Here is a 22,349-nt window from a genome sequence, read left to right on the forward strand (position 1 = left end):
CTACTCTTCATTCATTCTATTTTCTTCTACCCACAAGCTATCTCAGCTCCTGGGAGAGGGGTGGGTAGCTCAACAGTGAGCTCATCATGTGTCTTGAACGCTTGCTAAAATGGCAATGGTTGGATTTTGTGTACTGTAAGACTCTGAGCTTTCCTTAGGGACCATAGTTTCATTCATTCAACAAGTATTTGATAAGCACCTTCTAGATGCTAGGCACTGTTCTAGGCATCAGAGATATAAGAGTGAATAAAACAAAGTTCTTGAGTCTGTGGAGCTTACATTCTAATTCTGTCATATAATGTCAAATATTCTATCTATAAAATGTCTAGGGTATCTGTACTGTGCTGTATGATCTTATACCATTGCCGTGTTTTGAGTCTCTGTACATTTTATCAAGAGTATACCTGACTCTCATCTTTTCCTCCTGTCTAGTTCACTGTACAAATGATCAGGGTTCAGTGCTTTGAAATATAGTTCTGATTACATTATTTCCCTACTTAAAAAAAAAAAAAAACCCTTAAAGCCTTCCACATCCTCACCTCTGTTGCTTACCAAATAAAGTCCTTACCCCTTAGCCTGTCATTTAAAGTCCTCCATGATCTGGCTCCCATCCATTTTTGGAAAGTTATCCTTCAACTGTTCCCTTTTATGGGCTCTGTGTTCTCTGCTACACCTTCTCAATTTGGAAACCCCTGCCTGGACTATTGCACACAAACTCTGCCTATAAAAAAAGTCTACCCACCCTTTGTGGCTCACGTCACAAACTTTCCTTAACTGGAAGCTCTCTTTTCCTCCTGATTTGCACAGTACTTTTTATTTCTCCTGTGGCTTCTGTTACATTCTGCCTTGTGTTGCAAACTACTGTCTTAACTCTGAAACCCGAATGTGAGAGTCCTTGGAGCAGGAAGGACACTTTAGCCCTTTCAGTTGTTTTCTCCCCCAGGAGTTTGTCTATAAATCTAGGCTCATCTTTTAGAAGAAGAGAGAAAAACCTCAGTTTATTGAAGAGCTTCTTTTACATTATCACATCCCTGTTTCTATTGGTGTAGGTGGGCGTGTAGCTAAGATCAGAGCTCATCACTATAAATCAAAATCATCAAATGGTTTCTAATATATATAACTGAATCTCCGCCATCTCATTGGTGGACTTCTTAGACTGAATTTGTTCTTGTCGTTTTACAGAGACATTCTTACCACCGCTCTCACTATGATCCTCCATCAAGCCGACAGGCTGGAGGTCTGACCCGCTTTCCTGGAGCCAGAAGTCACCGGGGAGCTCTTATGGATTCCCAGCAAGCATCAGGGACCATTGTGCAAATTGTCATCAATAACAAACACAAGCATGGACAAGGTAAGGGGCATCCCCCTTTTATATACTTCCGCATTTTAGCTTCAGCAGCTTTGGTCTTTAGAGGGATGGAGGTAGAACAGGACCCTTTCTCCCACGAAAATCACATATTCACACATAGCTCACTCACCGTCAAGTCTACAGAGTATGGACAAGTGACTCCAAGGGACTCGTAGACTTCCCTAAATGCAGCCAAAAGAGCATAGTCAAGGCCCCTTTGCTTGTGAAGCAGCCTCCAGCATTTTCTCAGTTGACCCTGGGGGTTGTAGGCTGTTTGAGAAAATTTCATGAGTCTCTAAGAGAATGAGAGGTGGTTCATTTTCCCATAGGGCACCAACATTCAAAGGCACTCAGTGCCAAACACTTCTGAAACTCTTATCCATACCTTTAGAAATAGCAATTCTCACACTTTAGTGCACCCCAGATTCTCCTGGGGCTCTTGTTAAAAATGTATATATATTCCTGGCCCCACACTCAGAGGTTTCAGTTCAATGTGTAGCATATGAGGTTGTCCCTAGAAATGAGTAATCCAGTGAGAAATGCAGAAACCACCTGGCTGAGCACCAAGAGGCCTGATCAGGTTAACGCTGACATGCAGCCCGCTCAGCCGACCAACTGGCTGCAGCCCGCACCTACAGACATCCTCGGCCCCCATTTCTTCCTGTACAGCATTATCTGGCTTCTGCACCCCCCTCCCAGTAGCAGGGATGCGGGGAGGAGAAATTCAACCTAACAATTGACTTCTTACTTTTTTAGGTGTCCTGTCAACCAGCTCTTCGGAGCAAGAGCTCAGCTGGTTCCTTTTTATGAAACCACAAACATGTTTTGTTTCCTTTAAAGTGAAAACAAATCAAAGGAAGTTCTCTGAATGGGTTAAAAGTAATAAATTATTAAACCAAATGATTGAATAATATGAGTGAAAAACAATCCGTTACAAAGAACTCCTACCATAAATCTCAATAAAGCTAGTCAAGCCAAAGCTAGTTGATCACATCTGTTCCTAGTTAGATGTAAATTTCAGATTACAGATAAAAAATTAAATTGCTTTTGAAACTTACAGTCTGAAAAGAACATTCAAAATAAAACTCTTAATAAAAAATGGTGGCATATTAGAAGAATTGGAAATATTTACTATCGATCTGTGTTTGATTTGAAATTTATTATTTTTAAGTTCCAAAGCATTCTAATACAAGTTTATGAAATGAGGAGGAGGAGTTAGGTAAAGATACAGTTTGATTTTCAATCCTAAATTGCCTCCAATAGATTCCATTTGCTCTAAAACTATTTCAAGGCCTTTTAAAAAAAGTGTGGGAAAATGGACTTTGAAAATCCCAAATCCCATAATTTCCACAAGGCGTCTTTATTTTCGGGGCAGAGGCTCATCCCTTGATTTTCTCCGTGTCCTACAAAAGTCCCAGCTGGTTTACATTTATTCATTTGCCCCCATTGATTTGGATGCAGCAGTTCACTTTTGACCTTTCTATTATAGTTCACTGGAGAATGGCTTGTCCCCACTCCCAAATCCTAACTCCCCAGCTGGATGATTCAAAATCGTCTTGAGAATTTTTTGGTGGGCAGAAGGCTGTGTTTACCTCTAGGGAGTTGACCTCACCCGGTTCTACTGCAATGTGTGGGCTCTCACCCAGTCTGGACTGCTCCCTTAGTCAACACATTTAGGGAAGAGGGAACCTAGCTATATAATGCTAGGAGTCCTACCTGCCCTGCTCTTCAGCATGGCTCACCCTCTCCCTTAGCTTGCCTGCTTATGATGTGGTCCTCTGAGATACATCTACTTGGTTCCTTGTTAGAATCAAAGAGGAGAAGTGGCAGGACTCCACCATTTTGAACTTGAATCCAGCCTAAATGTTCTTGAGGCAGACTGTGTACTCACTTGATCGCATTGTTTAGAAGGGAATGTCACTGTCTGGAGAAGAGAGAGAAGAGGTGAGGGCAGGGGAGAGAACAACACATCTGGCCTGTTTTGTGTGATCCTATCCACACCCCTGAGCCTCACAGTTGAGGTGTTAAGTCTCACTATAAGATTGGGAGCCTCTCTGGTTTGGGTTCTTGAAAATCTTTACATGAATTGACCCGTTAGAGTGCCCTGTAATCCAGCAGCCCTTGCAAAGGACAGGAAAAGGCAGCCAGCAATCATCTGTATTTCCTAATGTGACCCAGTGGACTCGATGAAAAAGAAATAACCCAATGATTCATCCTTCTGAGGCCATTGTCTTGCAGCCAAATCAGTCAGTTCCTAGAAACGCCCCAAGTGTGGCTATTTCTCCCCCTGCCCCCAGCCCCGCCTGAAGTGATACAACCCACCCTAGAGATGTTGTTGATTGGGATGCCGACAGGTCTCGCTGGGTATGATGAGGTGATGGGAATAATGAGAAATACAGCCAGTCCCAGTCATGGCTTGAAATCTCCACAATGCTCCTGCACTCTCAAAAAGGAAGAGAACTCATGCTCAGACTCTCCATTGACAGCCCTGTGTAGTTCTTATCCTGGAGCCTGGCTCCATGCCTTACAGTAGGAGCTGGGTATGTTTTGGGTTGATTTTCATGGAAGGATGTTCCTGTGGCCCCTTCCCTTTATAGGCCACTCAGCCTGTAGCCCAAATGCTTGCTCTTTCAAGGCCTCTCAGAAAACATGAAGCCAGTGACTTCACTTCCCACTCAACAAAGGTCAGACTGCCAAAAGATGTTAGTGGAGCAGGCAGTGATTTAGCTGTAGCCAAATCTCTACAGCCACTGTGAGGAGGGAGACTGAGGAAATTGCCTGAAGATTAAAGGCACACAAGGCTATCCCTTCACAAGTTACCTAGGAGGCATTGGTCCTTTCCCTCTCAATCTCGTCTTAGTATCTTCCTTCCCACACCAGGGAGTAGGCTAGCACAACTAAGTTCCACACCTATATATGTTGGTAGAGCAGACTCTCATAGCATTGAACATTCTGAATGGATTTGCTTCAGGATCTGGAAGAAACTCGCCCTTTAGGAAGAGCAGTAGGTTTTGCATCTAGCCTCCCTGGAAAGCAAATATCTCTAGGAAATTTTTATGCCTAGTAGCACATCAACTAAGGCCATAGAAACCTTCCATGGAACTGCAGATATTAACAATACATTCTACTAGAGATTTCTTATCAGATGCCCGGGACAGATAGAACTCTGCTTTCATGCATTTATTCATCCCTCCATTTTAAAAAATATTTATGAACTGCCTACTATGTGTCAGGCCATTTGTGAGCATCCAAAGGCCACTGCTAAAGAATCTAGGGAGCTGCTGACAGTAGAATGTGGCCCAGGCTGTTTTTTGGTCACAGAGACTGCTCTGTAAATGTATCTCCATGACCATGACAAGAACAAAAGATACTTGATATGTTAGGGAGTTCGTATGGGGCTTGGGTTTTGAGCATAGAGACCCATTTTAGCTCCTTAGCTTTTAGTTTTCATTTCTGTGTTTTCTTCCAGTATGCGTTTCTAATGGAAAGACCTATTCCCATGGCGAGTCCTGGCACCCAAACCTCCGGGCATTTGGTATTGTGGAGTGTGTGCTGTGCACTTGTAATGTCACCAAGCAAGAGTGTAAGAAAATCCACTGCCCCAATCGATACCCCTGCAAGTATCCTCAAAAAATAGATGGGAAGTGCTGCAAGGTGTGTCCAGGTAAAAAGGCAAAAGGTGCGTTGGTTGGAGGCTCTGCCTTTGGTTGACTGAAATCCTCACATAGTCCTTCTCAACTTTCTTTGAGCATCAGAAACACAATCAATCTGTTATATAATTATAATGATAATACTTCTAATAATGATGGACTTCATTCTCTCCTCTCTTGAAAGACTGAAAAGATGGTTGCTTGGAAGAAATTTACTACTCAGAAGTATACTAGGGATTTGCTTGTGTTTACCAATACTTCCCATGAGCCCTAAGTGCTGAACTTCTTTGTGTGTTTCTACATAGTAGAGAATTTAGGTTATCGTGATTATTAAGAAGAACAGTAACACCTTTCATTTACATTAGCATTTAACTCATCAAAGCACAATCACATCCATTACACTTTTGAGACAAGATGAGAGTTATAGTCGAAGGAGACTGGGTTCTGGTCCAAACCTAAGTTGTTGCATGACTTGAAAATGTGCCATATCTACTCTTGGCCTCATCAGCCTTATTTGTACAATTAAAAGTTTGAAATAATTGATCTCTAAGCTCCCTTCTACACTAAAATCCTATGATTATATTGTTAGTTCTCTTCTGAATATAAGAAAACTGAAGTGCATAAAGTGACTTGTCCAGAGTCATGCAACTAATTGATAATAAAACCAAGGCCTAGAACCTGGGTCACTTCCAGCCTATTCTCTTTTCTAGGCCAGTACAGAATGTCGACTGATTTCAAAAGGCAAATTAATTATTTAAATGGTGGTTTTAAAACATGAGCTACATAAAAATATAGTCCATAGTACTGGAGTTGACAGAGTATGTTTATTGAGCATTTTCATGTACACCAGTGGGTCCCAAACTTGCCTGCACATTGGGAGCTCCCAGAGAGCTTCTATAGCTACCTGTGTCCTATCTCCAGAGATTATGATTTAATTGATTTGAATTGTTTCCTGAGCTTTGGAGTTTTTTAAAAGATCCCCAGGTGATATTAATGTGCAGAAAAGTTTGGGAACCACTACTGTAGGCCCAGGGTGTTTATGTTCTTGCTACTCCAAGTGTGGTTCATGGACCAGCAACATCTAGAGCTAGTTAAAAATGCTGAGTCTTAGGCCCCTGCCCCAACCTTCTGCATCAGAATCTGCATTTCAACAAGATCCTCAGGTAATTCTAATGCGCATTAAAGTTTGAGAAGCACTAATTTATGACACAAACAAAATCCTCCTCAATGTGACAACCCCATCTTCCAGAATAAACACAGGGCAGGGTGTGGATGGGAAGGATAGGAGCCATCTGATATGGAGTTGAGAACTGGGGCATTAAAATTTATGAGGAAATGTTTTAATTACAGATAGGGAGAGAGCACATTCTAAGGATTATATGGACACTGGGGCCACTCAGTCATAATGACCTATCCAAGTCTGTGATCTCACTAGATCCCCAAATCTCTTACTGTCACTTAGTGGCAGTTCTACCAACACAATATTCTATTCCTTCAAGGGTCTAATACCTATAGTTTAAAAAGTAATGCAACAAGATCATTTCAGACAAAAACTGATAGTTGACTAAACTACCCATTCTGATCTGAATCTCAGACCTTCAGACCAAATCCCGTTTCATTGTGTGCTTAGCATTTTATTGATGCAGGCAATTCAAATAAAAAGTAAAAGAATCAAAAAGTTGTGAGAGCAGGACACACAACAGGCATTGTCTTTTAAATAATTGCCCTCTCAGGTTGATAATGTTTATTAAAACATTTGGCTAAATAATTCCACCCTTCAGAATCGCAAGACAGTAATCAGAGACATATACAAAGACACACAAACAAGGATTTTTGCCACAGTGTTGTTTATAATAGTGAAGAATTGGAAGCAATCTGAAAATCCACCAATATAGGAATGGTTAAATAAATTATGGTATATCTGTACTGTAAAATATTAATACAGCCATTAAAAATCATTAAAATCACCAAGATTTAATGTCATAGAAAGATATTTGCAATATATTTGAAGTATAAAGAGAAAGCTAAAAAATGTGTATATAATGATCCCACTTTGTTGTTAAAAAAGGAAACGCTTATATACATTAAAGCCAAAAAAAAAAAAAAAAAAAGACTGGAAGGGCATATGGCAGAATATTAATAGTGACCTTATTTGGGAGACTGATTATAGGTAATTTTTATTTATTTTTTTGGCTTATTTGTATTTTCTAAATTTTCAGTAGTAAACATGTGTTAATTTTATAAGTATAAAAATAATAAAAGTTATTTAGAAAACTGCCTTCCAGCAATCCCAATTGGCAGTATGTTACAATCTGATTGACTAAATCAGTTTCTCTGGAAGAGCTGCTTTATCTGCTTTCCCACCCTACTCCAGTGTGAGGAGATAGATTAATTGATCAGCATGGAAGGAGAGAGCTTCTGTCCCATTCTGTGTATCTGTCTCTCAGTGGGCCAGACATGGGTTTCTGCATGTTGAACCACTCCTGCTAGTCACATTGCCTAAGAGGCATTATCTACATAGCCCAGGGAGGGCACCTGCTCCAGATACTCAGCAACTGCAGAGCATCAGGGAGTATGTACTCGTTCATGCATTCAATCTGGAAATATGTATTAAATGCCTACTGTGTGCAAGACACTGAGGATAGAGAGATGAACAAGACAGACAAAGGCTACTTATTGGCATAGTCCTTACATTCTAGTGGAGAAGAAAGACAGTGAACCCAAATCAATAAGGTAACTTTAGATTGTGACGGGTACTGTGAAGAGAAACCAAACTGGATCAAGAGATAGTGAAGTGGGTAGGGAGGCAGCAGGAAGCACTTTCAAAAGAATGGTCAGGGAAACCTTCTGGAAATTAAATAAATAAGTGGTATTTGAGTAGAGTCCTGAATGATGTGAAGGGGTTAGAAATGGGATGATCATGATATCACTGGCCTCTTAAAAAAATGACACACAACACAGAGAAATAGGAACAAGGGAGTGAGGAGGGAAGAAGATAGAAGCAAAAAAGAGCAGTAAATTCAGTTGTGTTGATAAGGGAAAAGAGATAAATCAAATTCACTAATAATCCAGCCAAAAGTTTCATTGTAACAAATGATTGCAGGCTCCTACAGTAGCAAAGGAGGGCCAAAATAAAGGATGTGAGTTTTGCCTCTCTCTCTTCCCTTTGCTCTGGTAGAGGCTGGCCTTGTCTTGCATATCAGTGGCCACCTACAGGGTTGGATAAGGCTTCCACTTCCTGAAGGTTCGCTGGCTCACATCTCACACCCACTATATCACCCCAATACCTAGAATTCCCATAATTACATTCCTTTTGGGTTATGGCATAAAATCCCCTATTAAAACTTAAAAGTTTCCTGGGCTGGGATAATACATCTTTATCAGTCATCACTATTTCCATAAGGAATGGTTTCTCCATTTCTTAGTTCTGGAGGGCTCAGGACAGGAGCATTCTCATGGAAAGTATAAATGACCAGAAATGACTTTAAACGTGGCATGCTTCCCCAAAAGAAAATGAGAGTACGTGAACATGGAGTGATTAGAAAGCACCTTGAGGTGGAGAGTGTGGAAAGTGGAGGATGTTGCCGAGTAGGTAGTTCTAAAGACAAACTTTGCTTTTCTTAGTATTTTCACGTGCCAGCCAGGGTTGAGTCAATAATGGGTTTTGTTGTTTGTAGACCCCTCTGGTCTAGTAAATTAAGCTCTTTGAGGGGAGGGGGTGGTGGAGCAGGATGATTGTTTAGGCTACTGGGAGACCTTTTAGCATATTATATACTGTCATTGCCATCAAGGATTTCATAAACTGTTTATAGCTGTAACGAATATTAAGCTGGTGACCAGAGTTTAACAAGTGAACTCAGCTCTCATTCTAAAAGTGGTAATTGAATACATAGAATTCCCTGTACACTCAGTGACTTCCCTGCCTCCACCCATTTGAAAAGTGCTAGTACACAACCTCATGATTACCTAACATCACCAAAAAGACTGGCCCACGGAATAATTAAATAGCTAAAAAAGAAGGACAAAAGGAGAAAGGAAGCTTAATTCTAGGATAATCCACAAATTGAGTAATCCAATCTGGAATCATCAAGAGAAGAATTTGGTTTTGTACTTACAGTGCCAAATGGTGATGGGGGTGGGAAAGCTAATCAGGTCAGCAAGAGACATGCAATAGCAATTTGATTACAACTTCTATTCCAAATGTGTCTGATTGGCTAACACTGAGTCTCCCTAATTAGAGTCACAGATCCAAAGCACTCAACACTCAACGGTTTCATCCACAACGATTCAGATATTCTTACAGATGGCTTCTGCACATATTCAAAGTTTTCAGGGTGTCCAAGGCTTCTCTTTGTTGTTCCTGATTTGAACATGCACTTTAAGTATGCAGCTGAAGAGGGTGCTGATTACAAGGCCAGCAAAGAAACTTAACTCACTGATAACTAACCAAGAGAAACTTTTTTTTGGTAGAGGGCTAAGGAAAGGGGAGGCTGGAGCAGAATGGGGAGTATTAGGGGGTGGTACCTTTGTGCCTGGGAGCTGAAATTCAACAGTTTAGTTTACACATTAAATGATCCATAGTTGAGGGATTTAACCAGTTTTTTGTGTCTCCCAACCGTTCATTTGGCATTGCATACATATGACTAATCTGACATCTAGGTTTTGGCACTGGTGTTGATGTAGCATTATCGTTCGCCTTACAAACAAATCAAAGAGCATTCAGAAATGTCAAGCCAATTTGGATAGATCCTTTGGGCAAGTATATGCACATAAATGAGTGTCATGAATGTTTTCTAAGTATACCTAAATGATGTCAGGGAAGTTAACTAAGGCCCTTTGTCAGCCCATTCCCTGGGCCTCTCTTGGCAACACTGGGTTGGACAGAACATGATCCTGACCCAGTATGGAAAATCCTGTGTTCCCTTAAGTGCCTAAGAGATTTGTACCTGGCTACATTTTTCCTTCTCATGAAAGTCTACTTCTCAGTGATGGTAGTAGGAGGCCAGTGTTCTACAAGACTATGGATTCTGTCAATGCATAGACTTCAATCAACGGTTATCTGCTCCTTTGTGATTTAGTGGTGTTTACAGGGGCAACCTAAGCTGAGCTAATGAAATAGGAATAGAATTTCTGTCTCTGGCGGAATGTTCTTGTCAATTGTCCACTTTTGATAAGTGTGAGATGTTATAAACAGTGAGATTGATAAATGCGGAAGTTCACTTCTAAGCTTAGAAAATCATGACAAAACTCTACTTGCTTCCTGATTCCAGAAGAACTTCCAGGCCAAAGCTTTGACAGCAAAGGCTACTTTTGTGGAGAAGAAACAATGCCTGTGTATGAGTCTGTGTTCATGGAAGATGGAGAAACTACCAGAAAAATAGCACTGGAGACTGAAAGACCACCTCAGGTAGAGGTCCACGTTTGGACCATTCGAAAGGGTAAGCAAGACAGCATTCATTTATTGTCATTGTGAGGGGGACCCAGAGAAAGAAGATAATATTCCCCTTAATTTTGCTTCAACCTGTTCCTCTGGGTCAGAGTTTTTCTGATGACTTAGAAACTGACACATGTCCAACACGGTTGGCATTATGGCCTTTCAAATTTAACCATGGCCTGTGCTAAAGATTAAGTATTGACTCTTGAGGTTCCCAAAGTTGTCTTTCTCACACCACCTAAAGCTGGATAAGTGGTTCTCAACCCTGGCTGCATATCAGAGTCATCAAGGAGAGTCTTGGTTTTTTAAAAGAAAATATGAAATGTCTGGGCCCTGCCCCCAGAGATTCTGATTAGTTGGTCTGAGTTGGGGCCTGAGCATCAGTGTTTTTTCTTAAAGCTCCATAGGTGACTCTGATGTGTGGCCAGAGTTGCAAACTACAAAACTTTAGTCTACCATTCTTTCCAATACAAAGCTCGACAAACATGAAAATCCATTCATTCAGTGAGAAGCTGAGTCCCTAGAATCGTGCTGTGTATTCTAGGGTAAGACAAATTTAAAACATCATCCCTGCCCTCAGGAAGATTACAATAGTCTCACTGAAGAAACCACCGCAGTCATGATGTCCAATTCCTTTTCTGATTACTCAGTGACTATCAAAGTAAGCCGCATTCTGTTCATTGTGATCCCACAGCTATTCTAATGATTTTATAGGTTTATGATTAGTGCTGATCTAGTCTGGTTAGTTTTTCTAGGAATCCAAATGTAGAGGTGATATTTCAAATGGAAAATATTACACATCTTTTTGCTACTGGCTCCCATATCAGGCTCGAGAGTGCACAAACTTTAGTGTGCTTCAGCATCACTCAAGGAGCTGGTTTAAAATGCAGATACCTGGCCCCATCCCAGAGATGCAAATTCAGTAGGCCTTGGGTAGGGTCTAAACATTTGCATGTTTAACAAATAGCCAGGTTATTTTAATGCAGGTGGCACTTTGGACCATAGCTTGAGAAACACTGCTGTAGTATTTATGGGGCTTTTTTTCCTCTCCCTTTTCACCACAGCCTTTCTTTCTCTAAAGAATGAGTTCTTCCCTATTGCTTAAAAAAGATGCTTGAACATACATGTTTCTCATCCATGCTTATTTTTGCTCTATACCTAGGAGCGTTTATTTTCCATCTCTAACTCTCTAGATCGTCCCTAATGGGTCACCTAGAACTAGGCACAGGTCTGTTGGGTTCCCCAGCAGGGGGCCCACTATTTGGCACCTGACATCTTTCACCCCACAGAGGTGTGTAGATGGTTTGCAACTTGCTAGTGTATCATCTAAATATCTTTTTGTTCACAGTGCTGGATTAATAAGGTCTGTGCTTGGTGGGCAGAGAAAAACCCAGGCTTCCTCTACTTTGCCCCCATCTGAATAGAACACTTGAGGATCATTTAAGTGGGCTCTAATACGTTGGTCCTTAACTATAAGGCAGTTTGCAGTTGTTTACCTGTTATTGTGATAAAAGCTATACAGCCAAGGTTGAGACTGGGGGGGCTGCTCTATTTTAACTCTCCCCATTTTTTATAAGGAAAGTATAAAGGAGCTATGATTACTTCCCAATGGAAAATATGCTTTTCAGTGAGTTCAGGAACAGAGGTGGCTTCTCCATTTACATAAACAACCTGCCTGCAGTCCTACTGCTGGCTTTCATTGCTTAGCCAGGAGGGCAGCCCAGTGGTTCAGCAGGGACACAGTCTACCCAGATTTGGGGCTAGGACAGAATTTCTAATACTGCCTTTGGCTGCAGAAGCTCCAACCAGCACTCACGCTTGATTCCATGTGGCTTTCCCTAGGAGGGAGCAGCACTATCTCCCTTATCTCCATCTCCTGGAGAAGCCAAGGGGAGGCCAGTGAGCCAAGGAAACAAATGGAGTCAATTATAACCCTTGAGCCATCCAAGTTCTTGGTTAAGCACATTACACAGCCCAGCTCGATACTCCTAAGCCCTAGTAATGAGATGATATGCTCAGCCCAAGCAGAAAAGGGGGTTGGTGTCTCCAGATAGAGCGTCTGACCACCTGCCTCACTTTTTGCTTGGCCCCAGGCATTCTCCAGCACTTCCATATTGAGAAGATCTCCAAGAGGATGTTTGAGGAGCTTCATCACTTCAAGCTGGTGACCAGGACAACCCTGAGTAAGTGATATCTCTCCTTACTCCTCCCTGGAAAACACATCCAGTTTCCGATGTAGCATAGCCATAACTAAAGTCCCCCTGCGCTCTCAATGAACATTAGCAATGCTCAGTATCAACATTAGAGGATGTTCTGTCTGTCTTCTGGGTGACTTAGTGAATGGGGTGTCTGAATGTGATCTGAAAAGCTTGGACGTGGTGAGTACAAACTCAGATGTAGTCTGAGCATAAGCTGCCTCAGGTAAAGGCTTCCTGAATGTCTTTAAGGAAACTGCTAATCCCAGAGTCTCAAGAAGGTTGGAGAAGCTCACAAGATTCCACATCTGGTATATTTATGGAGACTTACATCTGGAAGGCTATGTCCTCTGGTGGTGGGGATGAGAGACAGAGAGAAAATGAATGCATATCAATTCCCCTGTTGTATCAGAGCTCTTTGACTCTTTGGGAACGGGCCCTGGGTGGTAATGTTTCTTTAAAACATTCAGGCACTCAAGAATAGTTGCAGCTCTCCCACTTTCTACACTAGATGGAGCCTGGGGACTAGATACTGCTAGGCACTGGGGGGTGGGGAGCACTTCTAGTGGAATAAAAGGCACACAATTTCTATCCACAGGGAATTCTAATGGGCGAGACAGAACATGAAAATGTCTTCAGTATGAATTAGTATAGTTCTGAGGAGTTAAATAACTAAGTGCTCGGGGGAATCTGCAAAGAACAATGAGATGAGAGCCAGGTGGGCTTAGTCGGGGAAGGCTTCGGGGAGGAGGTGTGTTTTGAAAGAGAAGGGTGTGACTGGGCAACAGTCACAGGTCAGGAAATCAGTCCAGGAAGAGGGTGCAGCCTAAGAGAAGACTCAGACAGGAGCAAACAAGAAATGTGGGTGGGGGTGAGGAATGATCTCAAAGGCCACAGAGGGTGCACTGAAAGATGAGAAGAGTTTGGAGGTAAGAAGTAGTCAGAGGGCCTGGAAGAAGCCAGTAAAAAGTTCAGATGTAAGGCAAGTAGCATTGGGAGTTGCTGCAAACTTACCCACAGCGTAGCAATGTCAAAGTGGTGCTTTGGAAAGATGTCTCTGCACTATCAAATGAATTCCTTAAGCACATACTTTCATAAAGCCAGATTATGAAGAGCCCAGTTTGCCATGCTAAGAAGTTGGACTTTATTTCCAGGCCAGAGAACCCCAGTGGAGGATTTTAAGCAAGTGAACAGTACATTCAGATCTGTTTTTAAGAAAGAGGTCCTTGCTGTGTGGAGTAAAAGGTAGACTCCTAGTGAGAGGGCTGGTGATAGTCTGAATTAGGAAGTGATTATAGTATATTAAATCATTGAGACAGGGGAGGAGAGGTCACTGTGAGACATTTCTGAGGTTAAATCAACAAAATAAGTATCAAAAAGAGAAATGAGTTTGGAATGACTCCAATATTAACAACTTTATAGGCTGGGTGAATAGTAATGCCATTCACCAATGGGGAAAACTCTGAAGAATAAGTAGGTATTGGTGAAAGAGAGTTTCACTTGGAACATCTTTAGATTAAGATGCTTAAGGGCCATCTGAGCAGAGTTATCCAATAGGCAGCTGGAAAGAGAGTCAATGAGGTCAACTGTTTATCTTCTGCAGGAATGATAGAAAAGAAACTGGACAGTATGAGAATTCAAATGGAGGAGTTGGGAGTCCTTACATGTGAGTAAGGAACTAAGGAGGCAGAGTCTAGGATCCCAGGATCAATGATGTGACTTTTGAAATGACATCTTTTAGTTCCTACTGTGAACCAGGCACTGTGCTAGGCTCCAAGGGACTTAAAAGAGGATCTTGACGTACTCTGTGCCCATAACAGGATTTGGGGAGTGTAATGGAGTAGACGGTGTGTGCTTCAAACTGTATGCAGCTGAAGGAAGTAGGTAATGATACGATCCTGCAGGGTCACCTGGAAACAAAGAAGAACAGGCCTGACTCCTGTATACAATGTGCTGAGCAGAGCTTGGCACATGATAGGACTTCAGTCAAAGCTGGTTCCTTGCCAAAGCCTTCTTCTTCTTTTTCCTTCTACCTTCCCACTGAGTCAGAGAGAATAGGGAAAAGGGAAGAATCCAAGGGAAAAGGGGGCAGAGAAATCGAGTCCATAAGGAAGTAGAGGGTCATGTTTTCATGTGGCTAGGGAAAGAAAAGAGGTTCAAAACAGGTGTTAGGTTAAGTTTGCTTACCTTGGACTAGGAGTTCCCTGGGTTGTAGCACCATGAGTGCAGAAATAAAAAGAAGACTGAAGAGGGTATCCAGAATGGGCAGAGATAACAGGGAATGGAAGGAATATAGCCAAGTTCACCCAAAGTGGAAAGGAATTCCATGGGGTATATGACAATGGAACACTATAAGGAGCTAGGGGATTTAGGGGTGCTAAAGGAATTTAAGGACAGCACGTGGACATAAGAGAAAGCAAAGGTGAGAAGTTTTGACAAAGGGTGGCAGGAATAGAGAAAAGAGTGGTAAATAATCAAGTAATAAGCAAGTAACCCAAACCAATATTCGGGGCCCCTAAGAGTGAGCAAAGCCCCAGTAATGCAATACGTACTCTTTTTCAAAGTGCCTTTTTTTGACCTGGTGCCAAGTAAGCCATCAAAATAGCTAACAAACAGATAGATAGTGGAGCATTTTGCAGATGCTAAATATACTGTAAAAATTCCAAGAATAATACTTAGGTTTTACTCTTAAGGAGGTAGTTATGTATTACTCTTGGGATTCTTACAAATGCTACATGTTGAAATGAAAACTTTGTGGCCCATTTTCCATATTGGCCCCCAGAAAAGTGTTTGAGGGACTATTTTGCTAAAACCACCTGACATTTGTATTTCAAATCCCCTGGTGGGTCCATGAGTAAGTGGTAAGGTTGGGGGATATTGATTCTATTTCTATTTTGCTCTTCTGTCCTCTTACACTCTACTGGCCACTTTGTGTTTGCCTTTTAGGCCAGTGGAAGATATTCACCGAAGGAGAAGCTCAGATCAGCCAGATGTGTTCAAGTCGTGTGTGCAGAACAGAGCTTGAAGATTTGGTCAAGGTTTTGTACCTGGAGAGATCTGAAAAGGGCCACTGTTAGGCGAGACATACAGTATTGGATAGGATAAAGCAAAAAAAAAAAAAAAAACTCAAGCTGCAGCCGGACTGCAGGCTTACTTTGCTTAAATCAACAGTGCCCTAAAACCCCAAACTCAAAAGCAGTCAATTCTTCACGCCATGCACAGCATAACTTGCTTGTTTATGTGGAGTGGTGTGTCAGCCCTTGAACATCTCCTCCAAAGACACTAGAAAAGTCTTGAATTATTTGTGGGAGGAGGAGGGATAGAACACCACAACACTGCTCTAGTTTCTTGGAGAATCACATTTCTTTACAGGTTAAAGACAAACAAAACCCCAGGTTTTCTATTCAGAAAGTTACTCAAACGAAAGAAAGAGAAGGGAATTGCTTAGTAGGAGTTCTGGAGTATAGAGCAATTATTTGTATGAAATTATACCCTTTGACTTTTAGAACATGTTGTGTTTTTTAAAAAAATTAACTCCCCATCCTCATACACACACATACACATGCACACCCCTACACCCATTAAACTACAATCTCCATTCTGAGGCAAAGCTAGCCTAGACCCTACCATACTTTGCCTTGCTTGGCTCCCAAGTAGCTTGGAGGTTCTTGGTGCCCAGGAGAATAAATAAAGAATTGTGAGCAGAAGACTCTGCCCTTAGATCTCTGATGTGGCTGTTGAAGTCACCAACTACAGTGGCAGGGTGAAGAATAAGAACACCATTTCATGGCCTCGTTCACTTTGAAGTAGTTAATGACTTGTCCCTAATGATACCAATTCTCTTTTCTCCCTGAACCTGTGGGGTCTACAGAAAGAAGTTAGAATTAAGTAGAATTTTCAGAAACTGAATCCATATAAGACAAAATAATTATTGAAGAAAGGAGTTGATAGAAGTCAAAAAGGCCATCTTTTTGTTTTCATGTCAATAAAACTCAACAATTAATAGATCAATACTCACTAATTTTCTTGAGGCCACGATTGTCTAGCCAGAAAACGTAGGTTAAATTTTTAAATTGTAGAAGATTCTTAAAGGGGCATTTTTCCTTCTTCTCCAATTATAGGAATTGTTTTTTGTTCACAAAGTGGCTTGGTCTTCACGAGCTTCTGTGGTGTATCAAGAAAGTTATTATTCATTTTTAGGGACCTGGGAATTCTGATAAATATCTTTATCCTAAACATTTCTATCATCCTTGCCTTATCCATCAAACATGCATTTAATCAAAGATTCTAGAGAAGGCTGCTCCTAAAATGTCTACTTGTAGCCCAATACGAGAGCATAAATTATCCATTCTGAGGTCTGGCTTTAGAAATCATCTTTGTGGGAAAACGTCACAACAAGGATCTCAAGCCTGCCTTCTAGATTTGTTGTTCCCTCTGAGGGGCATGAATGAACTCTAGTGAGTACTTAGAGGTATTAAGGACCCAGAAATCCCATATTTCCTGCTGCATGACTATAAGTGAGAGACCTTTTTTTTTCCCTTAGAGTATTTGAAACTGATAGGGAAAAATGTCCAGTCTTTATGGCAACCTGGCATAAAGCAGTTGGTTCTCAGAAAAGAGACACAAGGGCCTTGTGGGCAGGACTTCATGGGACAAGCCTCTTGCCGGCCCATCACACACATTCTCCTCGGAAGAGAGAGCTAGGACATCCTGGACTGAAAGGTCACACAACATTGTTGTGTGTGTGGAGGGGGAGGGTTAAGCAGCTGCTGCCTCCCTCCCAGAGGTGGCAGCATTTCCATAGTGTGGAGACCAGTAACGGGACCCTGAAGCAAAGTGGTGATTCCCCTTCTTGATGATTCACCCCAAAGCCTTCCCACCCAGGTGTTCTCTGAAAGCTCGGCCCTAAGGGAACACCCAGAGAGCTTCCCTAGATAGACTTCTGCCTCCAGGTGCTGGGACACACCTTTCCAACGTGCTGCGAGAAGCAGGAGCTAGGGAGCCGTGTTAAGTCAGCGTAGAAACCCTCCAGTGTTGGGTGTTGTGTAGAGAGTAGGACATAGGGAAAAGAGGCCAAGCTGCCTGTAGTTAATAAAGAAGAATGGATTTGGTTCTTCTTGTGTATTTATTTGTATCATAAACACTTGAAACAACAAAGACCATAAGCACCATTTAGCAGTTGTAGCCATTTTCTAGTTAACTCATGTAAACAAGTAAGAGTAACGTAACAGTATTACCCTTTCACTCTTCTCACAGGACATGTACCTCAATATGGTACTTATTTATGTAGTCACAGTATTTCTGGGTTTTTAAATTAATAATAAAGTTAATTTTGAAAAATCATTTGCAGTCATGTCATGTAAGTGATTGACTCTCTGGCCTATACTGACGTTGGACTGGGTAACAGGTGATGGGTGGGCCTGGTGCTTTCACACTCACCTTCACATCCTCTCATACTATAGCATAGTAGTTAAGAACGTGAACTTTGCAGTCAGACTACCTGGATTTTTGTTTTGTTTTGTTTTGTTTTTTATTTCAGCATATTATGGGGGTACAAAAGTTTAGGTTACATATATTGCCCTTGCCAGCCCCCCCCCCCAGCCGAGTCAGAGCTTCAAGCGTGTCCATCCCCTAGACGGTGCGCATCGCACTCATTATGTATGTATACACCCATCCCCTCCCCCCCCCCACATCTGCCCGACACCCGATTAATGTTATTCCTAAATGTGCTCTTAGGTGATGATCAGTGAAACCAATTTGGTGGTGAGTACCTGTGAGACTACCTGGATTTTTAAACCTAGCTCTGCACTTACCAACTATGTTTGTCAGCCTCCTCAACTATAAAATGGGATAATAGGAGTACTATTGTCCTTTCCCTGCAATCTTGTAGTGAGGTTTAACTTAAGTCAATGCACGTAAAGTGATCAGAATAGTGTCTGGTGCATAGTGAGAGTTCATTTATGACCACGAATGTTGCAGGATGGCATGGGACTGAAACTAGCCATTCATTTATGGCCTCCCTTTAGGTAAAGATACTTGAGATAGTGAGTATGGAAGGCCACTGACTTAGGTTTCAAATGGGCCTTAGTTTTGGTCTGCTGCTCAACGATTTTTTTTATACAAAAATTTGTATGGGGAGCAGAGTAAGAGTTTTGTTACACATGTTGATCCAAACTAAATTCCCTCAAACTTCCCGTAGCAGCTATACTTGTACTATCACAGAAGCCAAAATATGAGAGTGCTTCAAGAGAGAGTAGTCAAATGTGTCAGGTCCTGCTGAGATGTCAAACAATATAAAAACAGAAAAACATGCAGTGGTGTTGGCAGCACAGAAGAAAAGAAGTGTTGGTGGAGTGGTTGAAACTGAGACCAGACTGGAGGGGATTATAAGAAGTGAGTGGGTAGATGAGGAACTAGTGACTAAAGACAAGTCCTTAGAGAACCCCTACTTCGGGTGAAGGGAGTAGCTGGAGGAGGATATGAGGTAAAAAGAAAGTCTTTTTGTCTTAAATATGGGAGCTATTTGGCCATATGTGAATAATGGAGGGAGGGATCCTATAAAAAGGAAAAGATTGAAGATAATGGGGAAAGGAGGTCACCCTGTGGTGTGAGGTGTGTGAAAAGCCATGCCTCCATGCTGTGCCCCTGAAACTCACAATTCTTGACCCACAATCGGGATGGAATTTTGGACTATGGTTGTCAACCCCTTATGTTGAGCTGCACCTAGTTCCCCTCATCTCTGTTAGTTTGGCTCCTTCTTTATATCCAGCATACTTACTTCTGGGATGGTGGGCTATAAATCCCAATATTGCTCCACCTCCATTGAGGGAACTGCAAATAACTCAAACCAAACACCTTGGTTCCACCTTGCCCTCTTCCCTTTCTCTGATCAGCCACATCCAAATTTCACCTAGTCCTGTCAATTTGGTCTCCCAAATGTGGACGATGTTTATAGGCTTTTGTTCTTAATCTCTCTTTGCAGGATCTTTTCCTCCCTGCCATCTCTACCCACCTGCCCCACCGTGGTTCCCAGGAGGCACCAAAGATCATCTCATATGGGCTCAAGGAGAAGTCCTGTCTGCTACCACATGTTACCCATCCTTTTATTCCTTTCTTGCCTTGATCCTTGAAGGAGATCAGAATATGTCACCCCAAAATATGCCACTTTTGCATAAGGATTATTTTGAGCTGAAGGCAATCAACAGGTGCAGAGAGTTCTATGCCATCCCCTTATCTTCCTAAAAGCAAAGCATAAATTTCCCTTTAAGGAAGGTGCCCCACCCACACACCAGGGAAAGAAGAGTGACTCTTATAATTGAAGCTGGGAAATCAGCACCAAGATGAGTTTGCATAAACAGACCTTACTAAAGATAGCCCTTGTCTTCCATTAGTTCTCCCATATATTTTCTAGTCACTTTCCCAGAATTTATTATCCCTTGAAGCCCAAACATTCCTTCCTTTGTTAAAAGGGGATATAAGCCCCCAAGTATAACCACATCTTTGAGTTTCACTTCCTTTTTTGTGAACTTCTGTGCACATAAATATTAATAAAAATTGTGTGCCTTTTCTATTAATCTGTCTGTCATTAGTTTAATTTGCAGGGCCCCACTTATGAACCCAAGAGGGTAGAGGAAAAGTTGTTCCTGCCCAGCACCCACCTCTATGATAAGTACTGCTAGAAAACTGTCCAGACACATTTGAAACCTCCAAATGGGAGAGGTGGCTCCTTGAATGCAGAGCTCCAGCCACAGCACACAGTACCCCAGATATTTTCTACACATTTACAGCGTTGTGCCTTTGTAGATGCCCTTCCCACCACTATAATATTCTTGCCTCTTCTATGACCGGCACACTTTTACCCATCCTTCAAGACCCAGCCCAAACATTGCTGCCCCTGTAGAGCCTTGCCTGCTCCCCTCCTACTTGGCCACCATTTTCCCTTTCTCCTTATGTGCTGTACCCTCCAACCATGGAAGGCCACTCCATGTTCTGAGAACTTACCATGTTCTTAGTACTTCTGAGCTTTCACACACAGCTCCCTTTGCCTGGAATGTTCATCCTCTGATGTTTCTACTTAACGAACACCTACTCATCTTTTAAAACTCACATTGCTCATCTCTGAGACCTTGTCCACCTCCTTCAGGCCCAGTTAGTTGTTCCCTCCCCTTTGCTCCCAGGAAATGACAACCAATACACTTACCCTGTGCTAACCACGGTAGTAATCAATTGACATTCATATTTTCTCATTTAATCCTCACTACAGTCCTATGTGGTAGGTGTCGTTATTGACTCTATTTTAGAGATGAGGACACTGAAGACATTCACCTTTTACATGCTATTATATATAAAAATGTGAGTGAAGTGTTTGCTCAGCCAGTCTCCCTGATTAGGTTGGAGAGCTCTGAGAAGACAGGGACCCAGTGCCCAGCACTTCCAGACATTTAGTAAATATTTGCCAAGTGAAGAGTCCATCTGGTGAGATTCTTTCTCCAGCTGGGAAAGCAGGCAGTTCAGGGAATACTTAAATATGCAGAGGCTAGGCAGTTCTTCGGGACATTTTCTCTGTACCCTACTCTAAGGAAAACTAATAAAATCTGGGTTAAAAAGTACTAATGAAAAAGTGCTTGTTTGCTTTGCAAAATAATTTGCCAAGTCTTTTAAAATAACTGATAAATATTGGATTTACACATAGATATTTTTTAATGCTTGAAGCAAGATGTTCCTACATTTGTGGCACAGGCCCCACAGTAATACTCAGCTGTGAAGAATTTTTGCTAAGACCTCAATATTGTAGATAATATCTATATTTCTACATATTATATCTTTATATAGTGTAATATTTGTAATAGCTATAATACATCACAATACTTACCATATTTCCACATCTTTCTGTGTGTGTGTGAGAGAGAGAGAGAGAGAGAGAATAGTTAGGCTCCAACATGGTGTGTATGCAGCCTTGACAAAATGGCCCATACAAGAACCCAAAGCCCAGCTTCAAGTTAATGTAGACAAAAGGAGTTCTGAATTGTCCCCAAGTATAACCAGCCTCCAATCTAGGAATAAAGCACTGGCCAAAAGTTTAGAATTCAGCATGCATTTTCTTACAAAAACATCATTTCATTTGATGCTCAGATTCCCAGGCCAGTCCACACAAGCCTCTTGAACCCTGATTATAGCCAAGTTATATATATAGTACCAATTAGTACCTGCTTAAGTTCTGTCCTGGGGCTAGGGGCGGAGTGAGGAGAGGAGTGAGCAGGGAGTTTCCTCTCATTTTTCTGGGTGGGATGAGAGCAGGGTGAGGAGCAGGCTGTAGGCAAAAACTCAAAGAAGACAAAGTTTGTACTTGACAGGCCTCCTCTCTCCGGTTCATCATGCACTCTCCTAGTCCCCAGTGCCGTCATGTCATTCTGCCCTTCAGATCCAGCTATCCCACCTACCTTGCCCCACAAAGAACCTCAGGCTCCACCATCAACCACCACATTCAACAACCAAAACCTCAATCCCTTCAGGGCAGCTGTCTGACATTGGGAAGGAAGCAAGTTTAGGGAAGTGAGTAATGGTTGCTTAACCCTCGATACCTTTTCACTCTTAAAGGCTTTATTATTCTTTATTACCCTCAAAATGAATTCCCCAATTACAAACTTACAGGCAGAGGGCTAAAGTGAGTGGAAACCTCCTGGCAGGGGAGGCAACAGAAGGGAGTTTTGGGAGTGGGAGTT

General features: G+C 41.9%; 1 protein-coding gene across 1 annotated transcript in view; it reads left to right on the forward strand.

Annotated features, from left to right (window-relative positions):
- CHRDL1 (chordin like 1) overlaps positions 1 to 15,789 on the forward strand; it is a 115,856-nt gene extending 100,067 nt beyond the window's left edge. The window contains exons 8-12 of the mRNA XM_069463600.1: positions 1,183 to 1,351; positions 4,818 to 5,027; positions 10,269 to 10,436; positions 12,526 to 12,615; positions 15,574 to 15,789. Coding sequence (XP_069319701.1) covers positions 1,183 to 1,351; positions 4,818 to 5,027; positions 10,269 to 10,436; positions 12,526 to 12,615; positions 15,574 to 15,704 — 768 coding nt within the window. The 3' untranslated portion in view covers positions 15,705 to 15,789. The remainder of the gene's footprint in view (positions 1 to 1,182; positions 1,352 to 4,817; positions 5,028 to 10,268; positions 10,437 to 12,525; positions 12,616 to 15,573) is intronic.
- The last annotated feature ends 6,560 nt before the right edge of the window (positions 15,790 to 22,349 follow it).

The sequence above is a fragment of the Eulemur rufifrons genome, chromosome 30 (genome assembly GCF_041146395.1).
Source record: "Eulemur rufifrons isolate Redbay chromosome 30, OSU_ERuf_1, whole genome shotgun sequence".
Taxonomy (NCBI): Eukaryota; Metazoa; Chordata; class Mammalia; order Primates; family Lemuridae; genus Eulemur; species Eulemur rufifrons.